Raw genomic sequence first — 26088 nt, 5'->3', positions numbered from 1 at the left:
CATGTGTGTTATTCCATCATGGGGGTTGGTTGTTTTCCAATGCTGATTTGTTACTGCTCTATTAAGTCTTTGTTGGATGTTGTCATACCCTTGTTGGTTATTTGTCCAGGTGAACGGGTCTCCGCTAATCCTAGATCAATATAGCACATCTGATCCATTAAATTGATAAACGGTTGTGTTTGTGCATACGTAACCGATCTGCCTCCTTTTTTTCCGATTGGTCCAAACCTTCGTTGAAATCTCCAAGTAGTATCCAAGGTGTTGAAGTGGTAGGAAAAATTGTTGGAAAATCTTCCCACATGTTTTTTCTTGGGTCCGGATGTGGTGGGCCATATATACCCGTGCAAAACCAAGGTTGGTCTGGAGCAGTAGGTGTGACAAGAATATGAATATAACTTTGGGACTTCAGGATGACTTGGATATTGACCTCATTTTTCCATAATAGATATAAGCCCCCCCTTCTGCCGATTTTAGGAACTGTGCAGTGATTCGGAAAATGCAGAGTCTGCGCAATGCGCAGCATTTGAAAGTCATTGGCCAAAGTTTCAGATATAAATAATATGGTTGGTTTGTACATTGATATAAGTCCATTAAGGTGTTGAATTGTTGGTGGATGGTTTAAACCTTGACAGTTCCATGCGATAATAGATATGTCTTTACCAAATGAAATGCTAGGAGGAGGGGTGAATTGGGTTGGAGAGGGTTGACAATTGGGAGGTTGTATATGGTGATAACGATTGTGCTTGAATGGTAAATGTGGCGGGCAGTGGGCTTGGGCTAAGGTGGTGTACTTATAAACCCGGTGAAAGTTTGCCTGCTATTGTAAATTACGGATGGCCAGTTCACAAGCAAGAAGATTAAGAAATTAAACGTGCAAAATAATAAACGTAGGTACAAAAGGTGTGAAGAAAAGCAAATAGAAACTAATGATAAATGGAATTACGGACGTTGGAGTGTCGTACATGAGCCAAAAGGGACGTTGAAAAAAGATAAATAAAATAGTAGTAGTTTTTGTTGGCTTTCTTGCTATCTAGTATCTCCTATGCTTTACGTGAATATCCTTTAACTTCTAAGTTCTTCTAACTATGAGATAAAGTTTATCTGAATGAATATGAATTTCGGTTAAAATAACCTTCCAAACTAGTACTATCATCCACTCAGCTCCGTTAAACCGTCATATGTGTTATTGTGAAATGGATACAGATGGATACATGGTCGTCTTAGGCCGGTAGAAAATAGGTGAGCTAGGCGGCTGCCTAAAGCCCCAAATTGTTGAGGGCTCAAAATCTCTTTTAACCAAGCGGTATAAAATAAATTTCACCAAACAGCCGATTCAATAATACTGTACGTACCTTTGATTGACATGCCAAGTACTAAGTTTCTGTCCTTATAATCCATTTGGTGTAGTTAGCTTAATTGTTTGAGTAATGGACACGCGACAAGCGGCTGCCTAGGATTTGTTAATTCCGATTAGCGTTAAATTTCTTTTCTGTTGCAATTATACTGTAAGAACAATATCTCTTTGGGGTTATGTTGATAATGAAGTTATTGTGAGGCTACTACGCATAGTTTTTTTTTATTTCGTTCGTCTCTTCCTTTCAAATTTCGTTATTCTTTTCCATCAATCGTACTGGTACAGTACAACTGGTATTCAGAGTTGTTTCTTCCTATCACACTCGGAAAAAAAATTCATCATGGTTTCTTAAACGTGTAAAGGATTGACCGATACAACTGCAAGGCAATAGGCTCAAATAGATAATATTACTCTTCAACTCAGTATTATGATGACTAAAGATGATTTTGACAGTCGGATGCAAACTAATTTTTAATCTCAGATGCTAATTTTCAAAAGTACTATGCAATCTCAAACGGAAAATTTTTTTCCAACCTCAACCACACAACCCAGTCCTCCACCTCCCTATTTCAAAACTCCTACAACAATATCCTGATGTTTTTTCTGAGCCCAAAACACTTCCTCCACAGAGAAGCTTAGACCACTCAATTCCCCTCAAACCAAATTCTTAACCAGTTAACATGAGAACTTATAGGTGTCCTTACATTCAAAAATCAGTGGTGGAACAACTAGTTCAGGATATGCTTCAATATGGCATTATTCAAACCAATCATAGTCCTTTTGCAGCTCATATACTTCTGGTAAAAAAAAGAAGGACAATACATGGAGGTTCTGTGTAGACTATACAAGGCTTAATAGCATCACAATCAAGGATAAATTTCCAATTCCAGTTATAGATGAATTGCTTGATGAATTACAAGGAAATATATTTTTTTTTCTAAGATTGATTTAAGGGTTGGATATCGTCAAATCAGGGTCACCTCTGCTGACATCTATAAGAAATCTTTTAGAACTCATCATGGTCACTTTGAATTCAAAGTGATGCCTTTTGGCCTCACCATGCACCTGCTACCTTCCAGGCCCTCGTGAATGATGTATTTAAGGAACATTTAAGGAAGTTTATACTGGTATTTTTGATGACATCCTTATTTACAGTTCCACCCTAGAAGAAGATCTTTTACACTTGAAAATCACCTTGGATATCTTGAGACAACACCAGATTTTTGCAAAACTTTTTAAGTACTGCTTTGGGAAAACTGAACTTGAGTATCTAGGACATATAATTACTGTTGAGGGAGTTAAACCTGATCCTGAGAAGATCTCTTTCATGGTCAATTTTCCACTTCCTAACACACTCAAAGAGCTCAGGGGATTTTTGGGCCTCACGGGCTATTACAGAAAATTTGTGAAGGATTATGGCTTAATAAGTAGGCCACTCACTGATCTGCTAAAGAAGAATGCCTTTCTTGATCTCCAGCAGATACTACAACTTTTCAAAGACTCAAGGAAGCCATGTCTACAACCCTTGTGCTAGCCCTGTCAAACTTCACTAGACAATTTGGGCTTGAAACTGATGCTTGTGATGCTGGAATTGGTGATGTTCTCATGCAAAAAGGAAACCACTTTCTTTCTACAGCAAACCTCTTGAGCCAAGATCTATTGCCTTATCTACTTATGAAAAGGAACTACTCTCTATTGTACAAGTTGTCACCAGGTGGAGACATTATTTGCAAGGTAACCATTTCATCATTCAGACTGACCACCAAAGCATTAAGTATTTATTGGAGCAAAAGATCTCTACTGTCTTACAACAAAAATGGTTGATGAAACTTCTAGGCTTTGATTATGAAATAAGATATAAAAAGGGTTCTGACAAAACAGTTGCTGATACACTTTCAAGAAGACCTCATGATGTTGGTGCTTGTCAGGCAATAATCTCTATTTCCTAACCATCTTGGACTAAGGAAATTATTGACAGCTATTCTGGTGATGGAAAGGTACAAGAACTCATTGCACAACTTACACTTACCCCTGCTACACTTCCACATTATTCATACCATGATGGTGTTCTAAGATACAAATCAAGACTTTATATTACCTCCAGTTCTAATATTAGGGCCAAAATTTTGGACTTCATCCACTCATCTACAGTTGGGGGGCATTCTGGTATTCATGCCACTTATATTAGATCCAAAGCCTCATTCTTTTGGCCTGCCATGAAGAAAGCGATTCTCATGTATGTGTCTGCATGTGATATTTCCAAAGAAATAAAAGTGAACATACTTTTCCAGATGGCTTGTTGCAACCTTTGCCCATTCCTGATCATGCCTGGCAGCACATCTCTATGGACTTTGTAGAAGGCCTGCCAATGATTGAAAGGAAATCTATTATCTTGGTGGTGGTAGACAGATTAACAAAGTATGCATATTTTATTGGACTGCATCATCCCTATACTGCTTCTTCTTTGGCTAAAGAATTCATCAATCAGATTTACAAGCTACATGGACTGCATGCATCCATTGTGTCTGACAGAGACAAGGTCTTCACCAGCAACTTTTGGCAAGATTTATTTAAGGAAATGTGTATACAACTACAACTCAGCGCTGCCTATCACCCTCAGACTGATGGCCAAACTGAGAGAGTCAATTCCTGCCTTGAAAGCTACCTCAGATGCATGTATGGACATCAACCAAAAAAATGACACCAATGGCTACCTATGTCTGAATGGTGGTACAACACTAATTACCACTCAAGCTTGAAAGTAAGTCCTTTTACTGCACTCTATGGATATAATCCTCCTCACCTGTTTTTTCCTTCCACCACTACTGTTTTTGTTGTTGCTGTTGAAGACTACTTGAATCAAAGAGATGTTGTCCTAGACATACTGAAAGACTCACTTCACAAGTCTCAGGAGAGTATGAAATTCTATGCAGAAAAAAACAGAGTAGAAAGAAGTTTTGAGGTGGGTGATAAAGTCTACTTAAAGCTACATCCTTACAGGCAAGCTTCTATGGCATTGAGAAGGAATTTGAAGCTTGCATCCAAATACTATGGACCATTCACCATCTTACATAGAATTGGCATTGTGTCTTATAAGTTGCAGTTACTTGCAGAAGCTAGAATCCATTCTGTTTTTCATGCATCTCAACTCCAGAAGCAGATAGGTACCAACCATACACCAGCACCTAGACTCCTAATCATTAACAATGCAGGTCAAGTGCTAGTAATTCCTCCAGCAGCACTGGCTTCCAGAACTATTGTCAGAAATGGGGTGCATGTACATCAACTTCTGATTCACTGGCCTAATGCTACAGCTGAAGATGCCGCATGGGAGGATGCTGCGAATATTCGCGGCCACTTTACAAAATTTAATCCTTGAGGACAAAGATTTGGTAATGGGGAGGGTATTTGTCATGTACCTTTGATTGGCATGCCAAGTACTAGGTGTCTGCCGTTATAATCCACCGGGTGCGGTTAGCTTAATTGTTTGAGTAATGGATACACGACAAGTGACGGCCTAGGATTTGTTAATTCCGATTAGGGTTAAATTCCTTTTCTGTTGCATTTATATTGTAAGAACAATATCTATTTGGGGTTATGTTGATAATGAAGTTATTGTGAGGTTACTACGATAGAGTTTTTTTGATTTCGTTCATCTTTTTCGTTCAAATTCCGTTATTCTTCTCCATTAATCGTACCGGTACAGTACAAATACTGTCCAAAAAAGATAAGACTCTTACTGCACATGGCACCCTAGTAAGTGTACCGCGCCACATTAAGGAGCGCAGGGGACACCAGAATTGGTGGGCGAAAACTTCGCCAGTTGATTAAAAAAACACCTAGTCCATGCCTATGGTTTTGGGGTTCGTGAAAAAAACAAGAACGGTATACTGAACATAGACCAACGTCTCTAACTCACCATTCTACAGTGTACACGTACAAACACAACTTTTTATCTTATTTTCGCTCCCCATAGGCATAAATAAACCAGCCTACCGGAAAAACAAAACTTCCAGCAGTATCCCATGGGTTTGTGCTCCATATTTAAGAAGACTACAAAGTCTTTTTGGGGCCATCTATTTAAGAAACTTGATGGCTTTCCTGCTAGCTTCTTTGAAATGAATTGGGAAACCGTGGGAGATCAAGTCACTGTTCCAATTCAACTGTTTTTCAAAACTGGAGAACTCCACCCAGAACTTAACAAAACTTTTCTTTTCCTTATTCCCAAAAATAGGCACCCTAAAGATCCTAGTAATTTTAGACCAATAGGGCTTTATAACACCATTTACAAGATTATAGCTAAAAATCTAGCTAACAGAATGAAACCCTTTCTAAACCCTTTTATTTCTCCATTCCAAGTTGCATTTCTTTCTAAAAGGCAAATCTCTGACAATATAGTTATAGCCCAAGAGCTTATTCATTCTTTCAAGAAGAAAAAAGCGAAACATGTTGTTTTAGGTATAAAAATAGACATGTCCAAGGCTTTTGATAGAGTAAAGTGGGATTTTTTACTTTCAGCCATGAAGGTTTTTGGATTTGACAACAAATTTTGCAACTTAATCCATCAATGTATTTCCACATCTTCTATTGTTGTCTTACTTAATGGTAGTCCAGGGAACTTCTTTAAACCAACTAGAGGTCTTAGACAAGGGCACCTGTTATCCCCATAACTTTTATTGTCTGCAAGGGAATCTTTTCTAGATTACTTTTATCTGGTGAAGAAGAGAAATTAATAAATGGCATCAAGATAACACCTAAGAATAGCCCAATTTCTCATCTTTTTTTTGCTGATGATTGCCTTCTTTTCATTAGGGATGATCTTAAGGAATGTCATAATATCTTGCAACTTATTGACATTTTTAGTAAAGCATCAGGGCACGTAATTAACTTTGAAAAAACAGGAATATTCTTTAGTAAACAAGTTCAACCTAAACATCAAAGTATGATAAGCAAACTTCTTAAAATCAAGAAGATTGACTTAAAAGACTCTTACTTAGGAACTCCTCTCTTCATAGATAAGGCTAAAATTAAACTTTTTGAAGGCATAATAGAGAAGATGGAGCAAAAAGTTCAAGATTGGATAGGGAAAACCTTAGCACAAGCTAGTAAAATGGTTCTAAATAAAGTTATTTTAACAAGTATGGCTAGCTATCAAATGAGTTGTTTCATTCTTCCTAAGAAAATAACTACGAAAATGGATGCTCTTCAAAGAGATTTCTGGTGGGGCGAAGAAACAAACTACAAAGGTTATTACCCTATATCTTATTCGTGTCTTTGTAAACCTCTGAGTAAAGGGGGGCTAGGTTTCAGAAATGCCCGCAAAGACTCTTAAATGAGCCTGAAGCTCTATGGGTGTCTCAGCTTAAACCTAGATACTTCAGGAAATCTTCATCCTTTAAAGCCAAAATCCCAACCAATAGTTCTTGGATTTGGAACAAAACTCTATCTGGGAAGTGGGAGATGGTACTAAGATTAATATTTGGGAGGATAATTGGATCCCTTAATTGAAAGAGAACCTCAGTAATTTCAAAACTCCGGCTAACTCCTTTTTAACCCTAGTGAAAGATCTTATTGAACTTATCTCAAAAAAGTGGAACTCCTTCTTAATTCAGGATGTATTTCCCAGTCATATTTCTAGTCAGATTTGTAACATTAGAATTACCTTAGATAAAAACTTAAATGCCAAGTCAGATACCCTCAGATGGCTCCTTACTAACTCAGGAAAATTCACAGTTAAATCCATGTATAACAAGCTAAATGAAAGAACTGTGAATCACTATGATTTAGGACAATCTGACACATTTTGGAAAGGTCCGTGGAACTTAAATACCTCTCAAAGAATTAAAAACTTTATTTGGAAGTGCTTACAAAATGCAGTTTCTACTAATCTTAAATTATCTAGATTCATGCAGGATGTCTCTCCTAACTGCACTTTTGGTTGTATTGAAAATGAAACCACAGAACATCTCTTATTTCACTGTCCTTATTCCATATCTGTTTGGGCATCTGAGTCTTCCCCATTAGACATAAACTTTGATAACTCCAAAAAGTTCTTAGACATTTGCAAAAATTGGTTAGGAAATGACAATCAAATTGTTCCTCTAGAAATCATTTTGACAAAATTCTGGTTCATATAGAAAGAAAGATGTAACAGGTCCTTTGAAAAGACAGAGCAAACTTATTCTCAACTAGCATTAGAAATACAAAGACATTTGAGTTTCTGGTACAAAGATTCTTATCAGACAAAAGATACTTCTATTAGATTTAAGGAAAAACCTAGATGGATAGCTCCTAGACATGCTCAAAAAAAGCTTAACCTAGATGCAGCCTGGACTTCAGTAAATGAACCAGCAGGCTTTGCTTTAATTCTCAGAAATGATGCAGGGAACTTCGGCCAGGGAAGAGCAGGATCCATCTCAGCCACATCCCCAGAAGAAGCAGAAGTTTTAGGCCTCTTACATGCAGCAGCATGGGCAGTGGAGGAAGGAATAACAAATTTCAGTGTTGAAGGTGACTGCAAGAACCTCTTCGACTATCTGAATGGGAAACCTTCTCAAATCACTTGGAAAAATCAGAAGATAATAGATGAAGTAAAAAGAGAATTCAATCTCTGTCAAAACTTTTTGGGTTTTTTTTTTATGTTCCTAGACTAGCAAACAATGTTGTCGATATACTGGCTAAAGAGGCTAAACATTATTGTAATTTTGTCGACTGGAGGAATGTCCCTCCGTCTTGTATTGTGCAGGCCTTAGAAGTAGATAAATCTAATGTTAGAGTTGAGCCCCTTTGCTCAACATTAGATGGCTCTACTATTATTGATGTAAGGGTTACTAACTCCCCAAGTTAGTCTGTTGGAATGCATTTTAACTTACAAAAAAAAGAAAATTAAGAAACTTGTACTCCATATCAAGTTCTTCACCCAACACTGAAATATTACTCCCTTACTCACAAATCATCACTTTTACAAGATACTACATACTGCTTAGAATCAGTTAGTGAAGATGAGGTCGACAAGCAAAGATTGGATTTTTTTTTTATGCCCTAGACTAGTGATCCCTAAACTACATCCAAACTCTTTCAATTACAGGGTACGAACCCCTACCTTCGCAGTGAGAGGGACTAGGGAGCATGCCAACCACCAGACCACTTGATGATTGGCAGATGGTTGTTGTTAGTGTTGGTGTTATTGAAGCATTGAAAGATCAAGCTGGAATCTGTAGATGGAATTATGCTCTCGATGTAACTGCAGGAAATCCTACAACAAACCCGAATGAACTAACTAGATAATGAATCAAGACATATTACTGAAAATAGAAAGAATGTTTAATTTTATTGAAGTAAGATCTTATTCTAAGTTTACAATCAAACCCTAATTACAACCTCTCAAAAATAACTCTCACAATATAACTCTCTCTGGATACAAATTACTCAACTCCTTTTACATTATCTTGATGCTCCTTATGTAGTTGTTTGAGATAGCTGAATACAGCTCACCATTTACTTCGCTAATATTCACACAATTCACGTGACTCTACCTTTACTTTACCTTTACTTCGCTACTTCAAGATTTACTATTACAATCTTTCCTACTTCGACGATAACCCCGGCGGTACAGCCGTCTTAAATTGGTGAGAAAGAAAAGTTGTTGTATGGTACGACCCATGCCCTTCAAACTTTGGTTAGACCCATGAGGTTTTTAGTGGCTTCACCCAAAAACGACTCATTTAAAGCCTCAGTGTATCTATGAGATTATTATCATTTTCAGTTTCTAGCAGAAAACCCGATTCTACCTTGAAAAAGGAATGAAAAAAAAAGCGCTACGCTTGTTGATTAAAAAAATCCTCGTCCGTGCCTACGGTTTTGGGTTCTTGTGACTGTACTGAATAGACATCATCGTGTCCAACAGATCAATGTACACGTCCAATCCAAAGACAAACAACTTATCTCTTTTCTTGCTCCCACAGAAATTTAAGAAAACTAGCAAACTGAAAACCACTTGCAGTATCCCATAAGTTTACATGAATGAAACGACTCGTAGTCTCAAGTGGGCATTTATATAAGAAACTTGTAGTCCATAGACTCCGTATCAAGTTCTTCGTTCAAAACTGAAATATTATACTTACTTCCTCACTAATCACTTTTACATACTACTTAAATTAATCAGTCAAGATGAGTTCAGCAAGCAAAGCCTGGATGGTTGCTGTTAGTGTCGGTGTTGTTGAAGCATTGAAAGATCAAGCCGGAATGTGCCGATGGAATTATGCTCTCAGATCCATCCATCAGTACACTAAAACCAGAGTGAAATCATCTATATCTCAAGCAACTTGTTCTTCAGTTCCCGCTTCTTCTGTAATTCCAGACCAGATCATGATGATGAATCGGCAAAGAGATCATGAAATGAAGCAATCGGAAGAATCACTTAGAAAAGTTATGTATTTGAGTTGTTGGGGTCCCAATTAAAATGATCTCTTAAACCACAAACTCTAGCTAAGAAGATCAAATGGATCTTATCTTAGTTATTTGTGTTAATTAGCGGTTGTATATATAAATGAAATTGTTATCACAAATTTTCTAAATTTCTTATTCTAATTATGGTTTTTGTCCGGATAGTTGAGTGATTCCTAAAGATACATCCAAAACAGAGACACCCTCTGTTAGGGCATAAGGGCTAAGTTTTGGCATTTCCAGTGCATGAAAACAACGGCAAAATCTACAATCACCGTCACCGAACCACCACCCTCTATTATCAAGAATATTAATCAGTGAATTTTGATAATTTTGAGTTGGCCCTTAATTGGAATGTTTGATCAAATGCCTGAAAATAAACTTAAAAAGAGGTGGAATGCGATGATTTCTTCTGGTCTTAACCAGTACAAATTAAATGACTATGCCATTGCCATGAGTCGTGAGTTTGTTTACTTTAGGTGCGTATGCGATTGGACTTAAACCTGGTCGTTTCACTGCCGGTAGACCGCAGAAAGGTAGTGTTTTGAGATGTTGTGCACTATCTAAAGAATTCAAACAAAAACTCATTCATTGTAATGAAAAGTGATTATGTTGCTAGTTTCTTTAGGTAATGCACAATACTTGCCGGAGACTGTACAGTGCACATCTGTCGGCCCCCAACCGTGCAAACTGCGACTACTACTTAGAATCAATCTTTGAATATGGGTTCGACAAGCAAAGCCTGGATGGTTGCTGCTAGTGTTGGTGTTGTTGAAGCACTGAAAGATCAAGCTCGAATGTGTAGATTTTTGGGTAGATTTTTGTTTGTATCAATGTTGACTCTTTGCATACGTCATTGATGATATCAGCAAAAAATGGTGGGGTGGAATAGAAATTCTTGAAGGGGGTGTTTTTGCTCTTCTTTCTTTTTTTCCAGTCCAAAATACTATTGTGAACACAGTAAAATGATACTGTTCACGTCTTAGTCAGTAGTCCACGGTACTGACTACTGAGAGAGGAAACGGCAATTAAATAACTTTAAAGGAAGCTTCATCATCATTAACGTGTCTAAACAAAACCAGCCAACCAGCAAAGTAAAACTACTAGCAATATCCCCATGGTTTTGGTTTAGTAGTTTCTTGGCCCCATCCCATCTATAAAAGAAACTTGCGCACTCAGTTATTCATTCAAACACTGAGTATTAACTTAATTTCTCACAAATCACTTTTACAATCTATTGCTACTACTACTTCAAACTCGGGGATTAATCATGAGCTCAACAAGGAAAGCGTGGATGGTTGCTGTTAGTGTTGGTGTTGTCGAAGCATTAAAAGATCAAGCTGGAATGTGTAGATGGAATTATGCTCTGAGATCAATTCATCAGTACACCAAGAACAGAGTGAAATCATCTATTTCTCAAGCAACTTCTTCTTCCTCGATTCCAGCTTCATCAGTTATACCAGATCAGATTATGATGATGAAGCAACAAGGGATGAAGCAATCTGATGAATCACTTAGAACAGTTATGTATTTGAGCTGTTGGGGACCCAATTAGTTTCTAATTTTCCACCAATTGTAACCAAGATCAAATGGATCTTATGTGAGTTAGTTGGTGCTTGTATTTGTATATACTTCCCATTTTTATTCTGGTTTCTGTACATTTGTATCTTGGCAATGAGTTATCCCCAAGTACACATCCAAAACAGATACCCTCTGTTATGGCATTACAGCTTGGCTACATTTTGGCATTTCTAGTGCATCGAAACAACAACAAAATTTACAAAAATCACTCTCTAGATTATAATCACTAGAGATTAATGTGATTTTTGTTTGTTTGAATGTTGGACTCTCTTCATATGTCATTGATGATACAGCAGAAATAGTAGGGTGGAATAGTAAAATTCTTCGAGGTTCTTTCTGTTCTTCATTTGTATGAGTAACAGTTTTCTTCTTAATTTAGCACAATGACATCAAACATCTGTACGAATAAATGCAAGAGCGACTACCTAGGCACTAACACGCTGCAAATCATTTAACCGTGTGGTATCCTCGTTGCAATGGATGGGTCCAGGCCAAAAGTCTAGGTGATGCCTAATCTCCAAAATTTTGAATATGCAAACTACCAAGAGGTTTGAAATTGACAATTTAACTCGTTGAGAGAGTACAAATTCTGACGAAAAAAGGTTTAACAAGGTTGTGTCACTTAGACTGTGTGATATTCCAGACCAGTTGCAATGGTTTGATTTTATCCCATGCGTGAAAAATGCTCGTTTTTACCATCTACAATGGCCATCATGTATATGACCTTTGTACGTTACAAGCAGTGTCCACGGACCATGGTACTGGGATACTATTAAGATAGGAGTGCACGAGGGGAGACGAGAATTAAATAGGAAGCTTCATCATATGTAGTTGCAGGAAAACCTACAACTAGAGGTGTAAAACGTGCCTGCCCGGCACAACCCAGCCCACAAAGTCACGTGCTTGGCGTGTTACGTGCTGTGCTGGGCTGTGCCAATAATTTAAACGTGATGTGCTGGGCTGTGCTTTATTAGTCAAAAGCTCGGCACAACACAGCCCACGGGCACAGCCCATTTATTCACGTGTTGTGCCGTGTTGTGCTGTGTCGGCACACGTGCTATACGTAATATACTAAAAAGATTATATATATTAAGATAAAAAACATAGGCAATCCACAAGTCTGATTGGTGAACCACCAGTCCAGCTTACAAGTTAAAAAGGAAATGGGGTATACCCCATTAACTAAACAGGAAAAAAAAAAAAAAAAAAAAAACAAAGCAAATATTCAGCAGAGAACAAGCTCTATACCTCCAAAATATGCAATTTCACCAGACTGAACAAAACCTTGTAGTTGTGGGGTAAGAGAAAACATCTGATAAATGTACATCCAAAATATAGCTTTACAAACTAACTGCATCCAAAATATAGCTTTACATAACTGCACATTCCAAGCATAGCTAATCAGCAGCACAAAAAGTATTTGTAAGCTTCCATGGCTCTGCGAGATCCATGTCAAAAAAGTGGAATCACCTGTGAATGAACATTTAGAATGAATTTAATCACAAAATAAAGTGAACAATGATTTATAATGTTGATGGAAAGAATTGTTCACATTGGCCCAATTCCAGTACTCTACAAAGTGTTTGTTGCTTTAAGCTAGTGTATCTTAAAAAGGGGTAACAGTTGCAAGAACTAAAATAAAACAAGAGGATATTGTGTCGTAAACGTGCTAGCCCGGCCCAATTTACACCCATACCTACAACCACACCCCCAATGTATCTAAAACAATCACTCAAGTAATCATAATGAATTCTTTATTAATTTTCAAGGATTATAATTGAATACAATGGATAACAATGACTCCAAATAAACTTTCTCTCTCCTAGTTTCTTGTCTCACACACACTAAAAGATCTCTCTCCTACGTGATGACCTCTTTCCTTTATATAGTGATTCCTCATAATGGATGACAGCTAAGAGATCCACTATTTTCGAAATCATTGTGCGATCTATTCGCTCATTTACACTCACTCATTCTCGCACAGCTTATACTTCGTATACAACATCACACTTTACTCGTGACTTTGCTGACATTATCCAATACGTCACTTCAACTTTGCCATGTGCGATAGTCCTCGCTTACATCAGATAATCCTTACTTCGCATACTTATTATTTTGCGATATTCCACTCCTACATCATCAATGCGTCTAACAGTTCATTGTCCAAATATACACAGACAAATCCTTTGTTTATTTTCGTTCCCCCACAGAAATAAACGAAACCAGCCGACCACCAAAAATAAAACTAATAGCAGTATCTCCAATCCATGGTTTTGGTTACATCATCAGTTACTTCATAATTCAATAAATTATTGATTGTCTAACCTCATCCATTTATATAAGAATTACTTGTAGTCGACATCAAGTTCTTCATTCAAAACTGAACTAGTGTATTAACTACTTTCTCGAAAATCACTTTTACAACTTACTACTGCTACTTAGAATTAATCAATGAGTTCGACAAGAAAAGCATGGATGGTTGCTGTTAGTGTTGGTGTTGTTGAAGCATTGAAAGATCAAGCTGGATTGTGCAGATGGAATTATACTTTAAGATCCATCCATCAATATGCTAAGAATAGAGTCAAATCATCTATTTCTCAAGTAACTTCTTCTTCTTCTTCTATGCCAGCTTCTTCTGTTATTCCGGACCAAATTATAATGAAGCAGCAGAGAGATCATGACATACTTTTGGACGTTATGTATTTGAGCTGCTGGGGACCAAATTGAATTCTTATTTTGTGTGTTAATTGGTGCTTGTGTATGTATATCAATGAAAGTTTTGTCACAAATTTCTCCATTTAAATTCTGGTTTCTGCTTAGTCTTGTATGTATACTTGTGGTCTCTGTTATGGCATTACGGTCTGGCCATATGTAGGTTTCCTAGTGCACAATGCAATTTATCAATCTTTAGACAAAATAAATGGATCTAAATTTACGTGCTTGGCGTGCTACGTGCTGTGCTGGGCTGTGCCAATAATTTAAACGTGATGTGCTGGGCTGTGCTTCATCATATGTAGTTGCAGGAAAACCTACAACTAGAGGTGTAAAACGTGCCTGCCCGGCACAACCCAGCCCACAAAGTCACGTGCTTGGCGTGCTACGTGTTGTGCTGGGCTGTGCCAACAATTTAAACGTGATGTGCTGGGCTGTGCTTTATTAGTCAAAAGCTCGGCACAACACAGCCCACGGGCACAGCCCATTTATTCACGTGTTGTGCCGTGCTGTGCTGTGTCGGCACACGTGCTATACGTAATATAAAAAGATTATATATATTAAGATAAAAAACATAGGCAACCCACAAGTCTGATTGGTGAACCACCAGTCCAGCTTACAAGTTAAAAAGGAAATGGGGTATACCCCATTAACTAAACAGGAAAAAAAAAAGAAAAAAAAAACAGAGCAAATATTCAGCAGAGAACAAGCTCTATACATCCAAAATATGCATTTCACCAGACTGAACAAAACCTTGTAGTTGTGGGGTAAGAGAAAACATCTGATAAATGTACATCCAAAATATAGCTTTACAAACTAACTGCATCCAAAATATAGCTTTACATAACTGCACATTCCAAGCATAGCTAATCAGCAGCACAAAAAGTATTTGTAAGCTTTCATGGCTCTGCGAGATCCATGTCAAAAAAGTGGAATCACCTGTGAAGGAACATTTAGAATGAATTTAATCACAAAATAAAGTGAACAATGATTTATAATGTTGATGGAAAGAATTGTTCACATTTGCCCAATTCCAGTACTCTACAAAGTGTTTGTTGCTTTAAGCTAGTGTATCTTAAAAAGGGGTAACAGTTGCAAGAACTAAAAAAAACAAGAGGATACTATGTTTACATACCTTCCAGTGACAATTTAACCATCGAACCTTGAGAAGACTTCCTCATATTCATCATTAAACTTGTCTTCTCTTCCGAGCGTCATTCCAATCCTTTGAGCACACTAGAGCATCCAAAATATCAGGGGCAAGTCGGCTCCTTTTTTTGCTCAAAATTCCCACTCAAACTAAAACAAGACTCCGAAGCCACTGTTGATGCAGGCGGAGTCAGTAAATCACGAGCCATAATCTGCAAAATTGGAAAACTATTTCCATGAGTATTCCAAAATTGCAAAATATCAAAATTACTCCCCAATTCCTTACTTCCAAGGAAAACAGTGACATCCAACTCTAAATACCTAACAAGTTCAGAAATTGAATTGGTATTAGATGTGCCACTTGAAACAGTGGTAGAACAAGTTGATAACAATCTTTCTGATGGATCTAGTTCACCAAAATCGGATTGAGATTGGGCCACAGTAGTTTGCACAACTACCATGAGTACTGGAATAATGATTAAACAGTTTCAAAAGCATTTGATGCACAGATGCAAAACTATCAAGAGGTTCTCTATCAAAGGCATTAGCAATTCCTTCTATGAGTATAACTGTTCCAATAATTTTCTTCCTTGGATCCATAACAGACGCCAAGATAAATAGAGGTGGAATAGCCTCCCAATATTTCAGATATTTTTCTTCCATCAACTTAATAACTCTGCCATAAAGCCTATTATCCCTACATTGTTTAAATGATACTGCAATGTTATACAATTGATTCAAAGCAATGCAAGTGGTGGAATAGTAAACTCCAGATAACTTCTTAGTAGCTGTATAAAATACACCTAAAAACTTGGTAAACACCTTACAATTGTCAAAGTCAATCATGTCCAGTTCATAGTCAGAATCAATAAGGGCATCCAATATTACGGTTTCATAACCTTCAATTGCTTTCAACATCATGTAAGTAGAGTTCCATCTATTATGCACATCTAATCCAAATGATCTAGGTTTAAGAGCAAAATTTTGGCAAGACTTCTTAAATTCTTGTAACCTAGAAGGAGCATGAGTAATGTAAAGGATTGCACTTCAATTTTTCTAATAAAGTCCAAGTTATCAGTTTCGTCAATCACCTTAATAGCATCATAAACTATCAAATGAATGAATATGACATGCACATCTAACATTAAAACAATTTCGCAAAATCAGGATATGGAGGACAACAGAACGCTGAAAACAGTCAATAGCACTAACATTCGCCAGCCGCATTATCCAAACCAAACTGAAAAATTTACTTTCAACACCATACTCTTTCAAAATATTTAAGATAACTTCATGAATATGGCGACCGTATGAGGATAAGGAATAGTACGAAAAAAGCAATTACCTTTTTGATTAGCATCCAAGATTTAGCATCAATATAATGAGATGTAACACAAATATAGGAGATCCATTACATCCTGTCCACATCAACGCAAGTAAAAAGATATACCAGTAGCATGTGAAGCAAATTCAGCAATCAAAAGGTTTTTCCTTCCATCAAATTTCTTCACAATATCAGTTCTGATGTATTTCTACTAACTTTTTTATAAGCAGGTTGAAGATAAAGTTTAATAAAACTCCTCAAAATCCTCATCTTCAGCTAGAGCTAAGAGTTTCTCGGAATTTACAATGAAATCAGCTAATCCTTCTCTCATTCTACTCTGACTATAAGTAAAATTACCTACCCTTGCACTACCTAATGTGATTTTAGCTTGCTTAGGATCATTTTCATCTAAGTGTAAGGGCAAACACTTGCTAAATGTCTAGTTAAGTGACCAGTCCCGCTATTAATCCCAGGTTCATTACTAGTTTTGTAGTCAGTCATACAGTGTTTGCATACATCCCTTAATACCAAGTTTCCCTTAAACATAACCTCTTTAGTTTCAAAATGAGCCCAAACTTCGGAGGTTCTTTTCTTGTTTTAGGAAGGAGGGAAGGTGCATTCTCCTGACCAGCAGGGACTTCCCGTTGGCCTCAAGCATATCACAATCTATACCAACGTTAGTAGTCGGTTAGTAGATTCCCCAGCACCAGATTCCATAGCTTATAACAAACCTAATATAAATTGGAGAGAAAACAGTAAATTTAAAATAAAAGGGAGTCAAACTAAAGCGATAAGCAAGATTTCAATCTGTGGGACTTGATTTAATAGCTTTCTTCACCAAGTACACCTGAAAATGTCAAAAATAAATGGTGTTAAACCAAGCACATGCAGATCAATAACCTAACGGGTAATATGTTAGGAAAATAAAATATATTATATATAAGTTTAGATCAGTAACCTAAACATGAACATAATAATAGGAATTGATTAATCTGCATTGAAGGCTTCATCTTTTTTGAAGAACCCCATATCTGGAAGGCCAACATAAACATAATATGTTTAGATGGAACACCATAAAGGTTAAATGAAGCATTTGGTAAAATATGAATTGCAAATAAAAACCAGAATTAACAAGTAGGAACCCAACACAGATCGATTAAAACAAAAACAAAAATGTAAATCAAACATTTTAGCAAACACTTCATGTTCGTATTCTAAAATTAAAAATCACAAACACTTCATCACCAGAAAATGCATGAAACCTCTTGAAAATCACAGATCTAAACATACAAGTCCGATTGAGTAAATTACCAAACCAGAACTCAAAAGACTAACTTAAGAAAAACAAAACGTACCTTGAGCTTCAAATTGCTGAAAAAATCCACCGAAACCAATCTTGTCAAAAATATAAACAGATTAATTAGACGGAATGAAATAGAGAGAAAGAGTGCTATCAGAGAGTAAAGATAAAGACATTAGGGGTTTTGTTATGAAGATTTACCAGCGGCTGTGGCGGTTGTCTGGTTTTTTTTCTTCCCAAGGGTTTGCGAGAAGAGAAATGAGAACTCAAAATTTTCTTTTCGCTTATAATCTAGTCAAACATAGGTCGTGTCTAGGTAACGGCATGATAACGGGAGTATTGAAACTAGCTACGTGTTAGTACTTCTAGCTATGCACGTGGTTTGGTTATAGACTTATAGGTAATGGACCGTTAAATAATAAGGGGTTTGACTAGTAGGTCGTGCTTCACGGCTTTTCGCGTGCTTTACACGTGCTGTGGTTTTACCCGTGTTGTGTCGTGCTGTGTTGTGCTTTTAACCGTGTTGTGTTGTGCTTTTAACCGTGTTGTGCTGTGCCGTGTGTGTGTGTCGTGCTGATGTGCCTATTTGTCGGGCACAGCACAGCACATTAAACAAACGTCTTGTGCCGTGCTGTGCCGGTCACGTGTGTTGCGTGTGTGCTCAAATATAAACGTGTTGTGCTGTGTCGTAAACGTGCTAGCCCGGCCCAATTTACACCCATACCTACAACCACCCCCCAATGTATCTAAAACAATCACTCAAGTAATCATAATGAATTCTTTATTAATTTCAAGGATTATAATTGAATACAATGGATAACAATGACTCCAAATAAACTTTCTCTCTCTAGTTTCTTGTCTCACACACACTAAAAGATCTCTCTCCTACGTGATGACCTCTTTCCTTTATATAGTGATTCCTCATAATGGATGACAGCTAAGAGATCCACTATTTTCGGAATCATTGTGCGATCTATTCGCTCATTTACACTCACTCATTCTCACACAGCTTATACTTCGTTACAACATCACACTTTACTCGTGACTTGTGCTGACATTATCCAATACGTCACTTCAACTTTGCCATGTGCGATAGTCCTCGCTTACATCAGATAATCCTTATCGCATACTTATTATTTTGCGATATTCCACTCCTACATCATCAACGCGTCTAACAGTTCATTGTCCAAATATACACAGACAAATCCTTTGTTTATTTTCGTTCCCCCACAGAAATAAACGAAACCAGCCGACCACCAAAAATAAAACTAATAGCAGTTACTCCCAATCCATGGTTTTGGTTACATCATCAGTTACTTCATAATTCAATAAATTATTGATTGTCTAACCTCATCCATCTATATAAGAATTACTTGTAGTCGACATCAGTTCTTCATTCAAAACTGAACTAGTGTATTAACTACTTTCTCGAAAATCACTTTTACAACTTACTACTGCTACTTAGAATTAATCAATGAGTTCGACAAGAAAAGCATGGATGGTTGCTGTTAGTGTTGGTGTTGTTGAAGCATTGAAAGATCAAGCTGGATTGTGCAGATGGAATTATACTTTAAGATCCATCCATCAATATGCTAAGAATAGAGTCAAATCATCTATTTCTCAAGCAACTTCTTCTTCTTCTTCTATGCCAGCTTCTTCTGTTATTCCGGACCAAATTATAATGAAGCAGCAGAGAGATCATGACATACTTTTGGACGTTATGTATTTGAGCTGCTGGGGACCAAATTGAATTCTTATTTTGTGTGTTAATTGGTGCTTGTGTATGTATATCAATGAAAGTTTTGTCACAAATTTCTCCATTTAAATTCTGGTTTCTGCTTAGTCTTGTATGTATACTTGTGGTCTCTGTTATGGCATTACGGTCTGGCCATATGTAGGTTTCCTAGTGCACAATGCAATTTATCAATCTTTAGACAAAATAACTGGATCTAAATTTACGTGCTTGGCGTGATACGTGCTGTGCTGGGCTGTGCCAATAATTTAAACGTGATGTGCTGGGCTGTGCTTCATCATATGTAGTTGCAGGAAAACCTACAACTAGAGGTGTAAAACGTGCCTGCCCGGCACAACCCAGCCCACAAAGTCACGTGCTTGGCGTGCTACGTGTTGTGCTGGGCTGTGCCAATAATTTAAACGTGATGTGCTGGGCTGTGCTTTATTAGTCAAAAGCTCGGCACAACACAGCCCACGGGTACAGCCCATTTATTCACGTGTTGTGCCGTGCTGTGCTGTGTCGGCACACGTGCTATACGTAATATACTAAAAAGATTATATATATTAAGATAAAAAACATAGGCAATCCACAAGTCTGATTGGTGAACCACCAGTCCAGCTTACAAGTTAAAAAGGAAATGGGGTATACCCCATTAACTAAACAGGAAAAAAAAAAAAAAAAAAAACAAGCAAATATTCAGCAGAGAACAAGCTCTATACATCCAAAATATGCATTTCACCAGACTGAACAAAACCTTGTAGTTGTGGGGTAAGAGAAAACATCTGATAAATGTACATCCAAAATATAGCTTTACAAACTAACTGCATCCAAAATATAGCTTTACATAACTGCACATTCCAAGCATAGCTAATCAGCAGCACAAAAAGTATTTGTAAGCTTCCATGGCTCTGCGAGATCCATGTCAAAAAAGTGGAATCACCTGTGAATGAACATTTAGAATGAATTTAATCACAAAATAAAGTGAACAATGATTTATAATGTTGATGGAAAGAATTGTTCACATTTGCCCAATTCCAGTACTCTACAAAGTGTTTGTTGCTTTAAGCTAGTGTATCTTAAAAAGGGGTAACAGTTGCAAGAACTAAAATAAAACAAGAGGATACTATGTTTACATACCTTCCAGTGACAGTTTAACCATCGAACCTTGAGAAGACTTCCTCATATTCATCATTAAACTCTTGTCTTCTCTTCCGAGCGTCATTCCAATCCTTTGAGCACACTAGAGCATCCAAAATATCATGGGCAAGTCGGCTCCTTTTTTTGCTCAAAATTCTCCTACTCAAACTAAAACAAGACTCTGAAGTCACTGTTGATGCAGGCGGAGTCAGTAAATCACGAGTCATAATCTGCAAAATTAGAAAACTATTCCCATGAGTATTCCAAAATTGCAAAATATCAAAATTACTCCCCAATTCCTTACTTCCAAGGAAAACAGTGACATCCAACTCTAAATACCTAACAAGTTCAGAAATTGAATTGGTATTAGATGTGCCACTTGAAACAGTGGTAGAACAAGTTGATAACAATCTTTCTGATGGATCTAGTTCACAAAAATCGGATTGAGATTGGGCCACAGTAGTTTGCACATTACTACCATGAGTACTGGAATAATGATTAAACAGTTTCAAAAGCATTTGATGCACAGATGCAAAACTATCAAGAGGTTCTCTATCAAAGGCATTAGCAATTCCTTCTATGAGTATAACTGTTCCAATAATTTTCTTCCTTGGATCCATAACAAACGCCAAGATAAATAGAGGTGGAATAGCCTCCCAATATTTCAGATATTTTTCTTCCATCAACTTAATAACTCTGCCATAAAGCCTATTATCCCTACATTGTTTAAATGATACTGCAATGTTATACAATTGATTCAAAGCAATGCAAGTGGTGGAATAGTAAACTCCAGATAACTTCTTAGTAGCTGTATAAAATACACCTAAAAACTTGGTAAACACCTTACAATTGTCAAAGTCAATCATGTCCAGTTCATAGTCAGAATCAATAAGGGCATCCAATATTACGGTTTCATAACCTTCAATTGCTTTCAACATCATGTAAGTAGAGTTCCATCTATTATGCAAATCTAATCCAAATGATCTAGGTTTAAGAGCAAAATTTTGGCAAGACTTCTTAAATTCTTGTAACCTAGAAGGAGCATGAGTAATGTAAAGGATTGCAATTCCAATTTTTCTAATAAAGTCCAAGTTATCAGTTTCGTCAATCACCTTAATAGCATCATAAACTATCAAATGAATGATATGACATGCACATCTAACATTAAACAATTTCGCAAAATCAGGATATGGAGGCACAACAGAACGCTGAAAACAGTCAATAGCACTAACATTCGCAGCAGCATTATCCAAACCAAGACTGAAAAATTTACTTTCAACACCATACTCTTTCAAAATATTTAAGATAACTTCATGAATATGGAGACCGGTATGAGGATAAGGAATAGTACGAAAAGCAATTACCTTTTTGATTAGCATCCAAGATTTAGCATCAATATAATGAGATGTAACACAAATATAAGGAGATCCATTACATCCTGTCCACATATCCGAAGTAAAAGATATACCAGTAGCATGTGAAGCAAATTCAGCAATCAAAAGGTTTTTCCTTCCATCAAATTTCTTCACAATATCAGTTCTAGATGTATTTCTACTAACTTTTTTATAAGCAGGTTGAAGATAAAATTGAATAAACTCCTCAAAATCCTCATCTTCAGCTAGAGCTAAGAGTTTCTCGGAATTTACAATGAAATCAGCTAATCCTTCTCTCATTCTACTCTGACTATAAGTAAAATTACCTACCCTTGCACTACCTAATGTGATTTTAGCTTGCTTAGGATCATTTTCATCTAAGTGTAAGGGCAAACACTTTGCTAAATGTCTAGTTAAGTGACCAGTCCCGCTATTAATCCCAGGTTCATTACTAGTTTTGTAGTCAGTCATACAGTGTTTGCATACATCCCTTAATACCAAGTTTCCCTTAAACATAACCTCTTTAGTTTCAAAATGAGCCCAAACTTCGGAGGTTCTTTTTCTTGTTTTAGGAAGAGAGGAAGGTGCATTCTCCTGACCAGCAGGGACTTCCCGTTGGCCTCAAGCATATCCAAATCTATAATACTCAACGGGTTAGTAGATTCACCAGCACCAGATTCCATAGCTTATAAACAAACCTAATATAAATTGGAGAAAAACAGTAAATTTATAAAATAAAAGGGAGTCAAACTAAAGCGATAAGCAAGATTTCAATCTGTGGGACTTGATTTAATAGCTTTCTTCACCAAGTACACCTGAAAATGTCAAAAATAAATGGTGTTAAACCAAGCACATGCAGATCAATAACCTAACCAGGTAATATGTTAGGAAAATAAAATATATATATATATAAGTTTAGATCAGTAACCTAAACATGAACATAATAATAGGAATTGATTAATCTGCATTGAAGGCTTCATCTTTTTTGAAGAACACCATATCTGGAAGGCCAAACATAAACATAATATGTTTAGATGGAACACCATAAAGGTTAAATGAAGCATTTGGTAAATATGAATTGCAAATAAAAACCAGAAATTAACAAGTAGGAACCCAACACAGATCGATTAAAACAAAAACAAAAATGTAAATCAAACATTTTAGCAAACACTTCATGTTCGTATTCTAAAATTAAAATCACAAACACTTCATCACCAGAAAATGCATGAAACCTCTTGAAAAATCACAGATCTAAACAATACAAAGTCCGATTGAGTAAATTACCAAACCAGAACTCAAAAGACTAACTTAAGAAAAACAAAACGTACCTTGAGCTTCAAATTGCTGAAAAAATCCCACCGAAACCAAATCTTGTCAAGAAAATATAAACAGATTAATTAGACGGAATGAAAATAGAGAGAAAGAGTGCTATCAGAGAGTAAAGATAAAGACATTAGGGGTTTTGTTAGAAGATTTACCAGCGGCTGTGGCGGCTGTCTGGTTTTTTTTCTTCCCAAGGGTTTGCGAGAAAGAGAAATGAGAACTCAAAATTTTCTTTTCGCTTATAATACTAGTCAAACATAGGTCGTGTCTAGGTAACGGCATGATAACGGGAGTATTGAAACTAGCTACGTGTTAGTACTTCTAGCTATGCACGTGGTTTGGTTATAGACTTATAGGTAATGGACCGTTAAATAATAAGGGGTTTGACTAGTAGGTCGTGCTTCACGTGCTTTTCGCGTGCTTTACACGTGCTGTGGTTTTACCCGTGTTGTGTCGTGCTGTGTTGTGCTTTTAACCGTGTTGTGTTGTGCTTTTAACCGTGTTGTGCTGTGCCGCGTGCTGTGTCGTGCTGATGTGCCTATTTGTCGGGCACAGCACAGCACATTAAACAAACGTGTTATGCCCGTGCTGTGCCGGTCACGTGTTGTGCCGTGCTGTGCTCAAATATAAACGTGTTGTGCTGTGTCGTAAACGTGCTAGCCCGGCCCAATTTACACCCATACCTACAACCACACCCCAATGTATCTAAAACAATCACTCAAGTAATCATAATGAATTCTTTATTAATTTTCAAGGATTATAATTGAATACAATGGATAACAATGACTCCAAATAAACTTTCTCTCTCCTAGTTTCTTGTCTCACACACACTAAAAGATCTCTCTCCTACGTGATGACCTCTTTTCTTTATATAGTGATTCCTCATAATGGATGACAGCTAAGAGATCCACTATTTTCGGAATCATTGTGCGATCTATTCGCTCATTTACACTCACTCATTCTCGCACAGCTTATACTTCGTATACAACATCACACTTTACTCGTGACTTTGCTGACATTATCCAATACGTCACTTCAACTTTGCCATGTGCGATAGTCCTCGCTTACATCAGATAATCCTTACTTCGCATACTTATTATTTTGCGATATTCCACTCCTACATCATCAACGCGTCTAACAGTTCATTGTCCAAATATACACAGACAAATCCTTTGTTTATTTTCGTTCCCCCACAGAAATAAACGAAACCAGCCGACCACCAAAAATAAAACTAATAGCAGTATCTCCAATCCATGGTTTTGGTTACATCATCAGTTACTTCATAATTCAATAAATTATTGATTGTCTAACCTCATCCATCTATATAAGAATTACTTGTAGTCGACATCAAGTTCTTCATTCAAAACTGAACTAGTGTATTAACTACTTTCTCGAAAATCACTTTTACAACTTACTACTGCTACTTAGAATTAATCAATGAGTTCGACAAGAAAAGCATGGATGGTTGCTGTTAGTGTTGGTGTTGTTGAAGCATTGAAAGATCAAGCTGGATTGTGCAGATGGAATTATACTTTAAGATCCATCCATCAATATGCTAAGAATAGAGTCAAATCATCTATTTCTCAAGCAACTTCTTCTTCTTCTTCTATGCCAGCTTCTTCTGTTATTCCGGACCAAATTATAATGAAGCAGCAGAGAGATCATGACATACTTTTGGACGTTATGTATTTGAGCTGCTGGGGACCAAATTGAATTCTTATTTTGTGTGTTAATTGGTGCTTGTGTATGTATATCAATGAAAGTTTTGTCACAAATTTCTCCATTTAAATTCTGGTTTCTGCTTAGTCTTGTATGTATACTTGTGGTCTCTGTTATGGCATTACGGTCTGGCCATATGTAGGTTTCCTAGTGCACAATGCAATTTATCAATCTTTAGACAAAATAACTGGATCTAAATTTACAATTATAAAAATATCATTACATTTTGTTTTATGTACAATTCACCAACAAACTTTATATATTGCTTCACCAGATTATACAAGGCTCTTTTGTCCATGGATAACCAGGAAGTAGCTAGTAGTAATTACAATTTAGCGTGTCTAAAGCTCCTTTTGTTTTTTGGTTTTGCTTACACGCAAGGTTCGGCTGTTCTTATTAACCTGACAATACACAATCACTCCAATATACGTTCATACAAGCTAACAAGCGGCGGATCAATCATTGCCACGAAGAAGATACAAGTCGACGAGAAACAAGAGGTGATTGAACAGCGGAAGTGGCAGTAACAACCATGGAATTCGACGAGAATAGTTCAACTTGATTAGTATCTTGAAAACGCCCCGATTCACCACCATCTGTAGGAAGCCTCATGTAAGATGTTGATATTGATGATTCGCTGTACCATGATGAATTACCCATATTTGAAGCTTGTCGACCCCCATTCCTATATTGTACTACTGCCTTGTATACAAATGGAATCAAACCTTCCATATTTAATCTTCTTCTTTAAGATAATAAGTTCTCTGAGGGACAAGGGAAGAGTTGTAAGAGAGCGAGAGATGCGTTGAAAAGAAGAAATGGGGAGGAGATATATATATAATGATAGACTTCAAGGGAAGCCACTTGGAACTTAGAAGGCAAGGAAGAGACTTCTTCGAAGTAATCCACAGATTAAACCTTCAAGAGATGATATAG

At 36.9% G+C, this 26088-nt stretch overlaps 5 protein-coding genes across 5 annotated transcripts; 4 read left to right on the top strand and 1 right to left on the bottom strand.

The window, feature by feature from the left end:
• The first annotated feature begins 4070 nt into the window (after window positions 1-4070).
• On the top strand, window positions 4071-4733 carry LOC113271424. Its single transcript, XM_026521286.1, has one exon. The coding sequence runs from the start codon at window positions 4071-4073 to the stop codon at window positions 4731-4733; it is 663 nt and encodes a 220-aa protein (XP_026377071.1).
• A 2362-nt stretch (window positions 4734-7095) lies between these two features.
• On the top strand, window positions 7096-8201 carry LOC113271417. The gene is made up of 3 exons (XM_026521274.1): window positions 7096-7427; window positions 7509-7944; window positions 8100-8201. The coding sequence occupies exons 1-3, from the start codon at window positions 7096-7098 to the stop codon at window positions 8199-8201; spliced, it is 870 nt and encodes a 289-aa protein (XP_026377059.1).
• A 1138-nt stretch (window positions 8202-9339) lies between these two features.
• LOC113337967 lies at window positions 9340-9942 on the top strand. Its single transcript, XM_026583499.1, has one exon. It carries the CDS (start codon window positions 9524-9526, stop codon window positions 9812-9814), a length of 291 nt encoding a protein of 96 aa, XP_026439284.1. The 5' UTR covers window positions 9340-9523; the 3' UTR covers window positions 9815-9942.
• Window positions 9943-10944: 1002 nt separating this feature from the next.
• Window positions 10945-11537, top strand: LOC113337958. Its single transcript, XM_026583492.1, has one exon. The coding sequence runs from the start codon at window positions 11070-11072 to the stop codon at window positions 11352-11354; it is 285 nt and encodes a 94-aa protein (XP_026439277.1). The 5' UTR covers window positions 10945-11069; the 3' UTR covers window positions 11355-11537.
• Window positions 11538-25611: 14074 nt separating this feature from the next.
• LOC113271410 lies at window positions 25612-25884 on the bottom strand. The gene has a single exon (XM_026521264.1). It carries the CDS (start codon window positions 25882-25884, stop codon window positions 25612-25614), a length of 273 nt encoding a protein of 90 aa, XP_026377049.1.
• Between the last annotated feature and the right edge of the window lie 204 nt (window positions 25885-26088).

This window comes from Papaver somniferum, chromosome 1, assembly GCF_003573695.1.
Source record: "Papaver somniferum cultivar HN1 chromosome 1, ASM357369v1, whole genome shotgun sequence".
NCBI classification, from domain to species: domain Eukaryota; kingdom Viridiplantae; phylum Streptophyta; class Magnoliopsida; order Ranunculales; family Papaveraceae; genus Papaver; species Papaver somniferum.
Note: the sequence above shows the minus strand (reverse complement) of the source record. Positions and strands in the feature narration are given on the sequence as shown.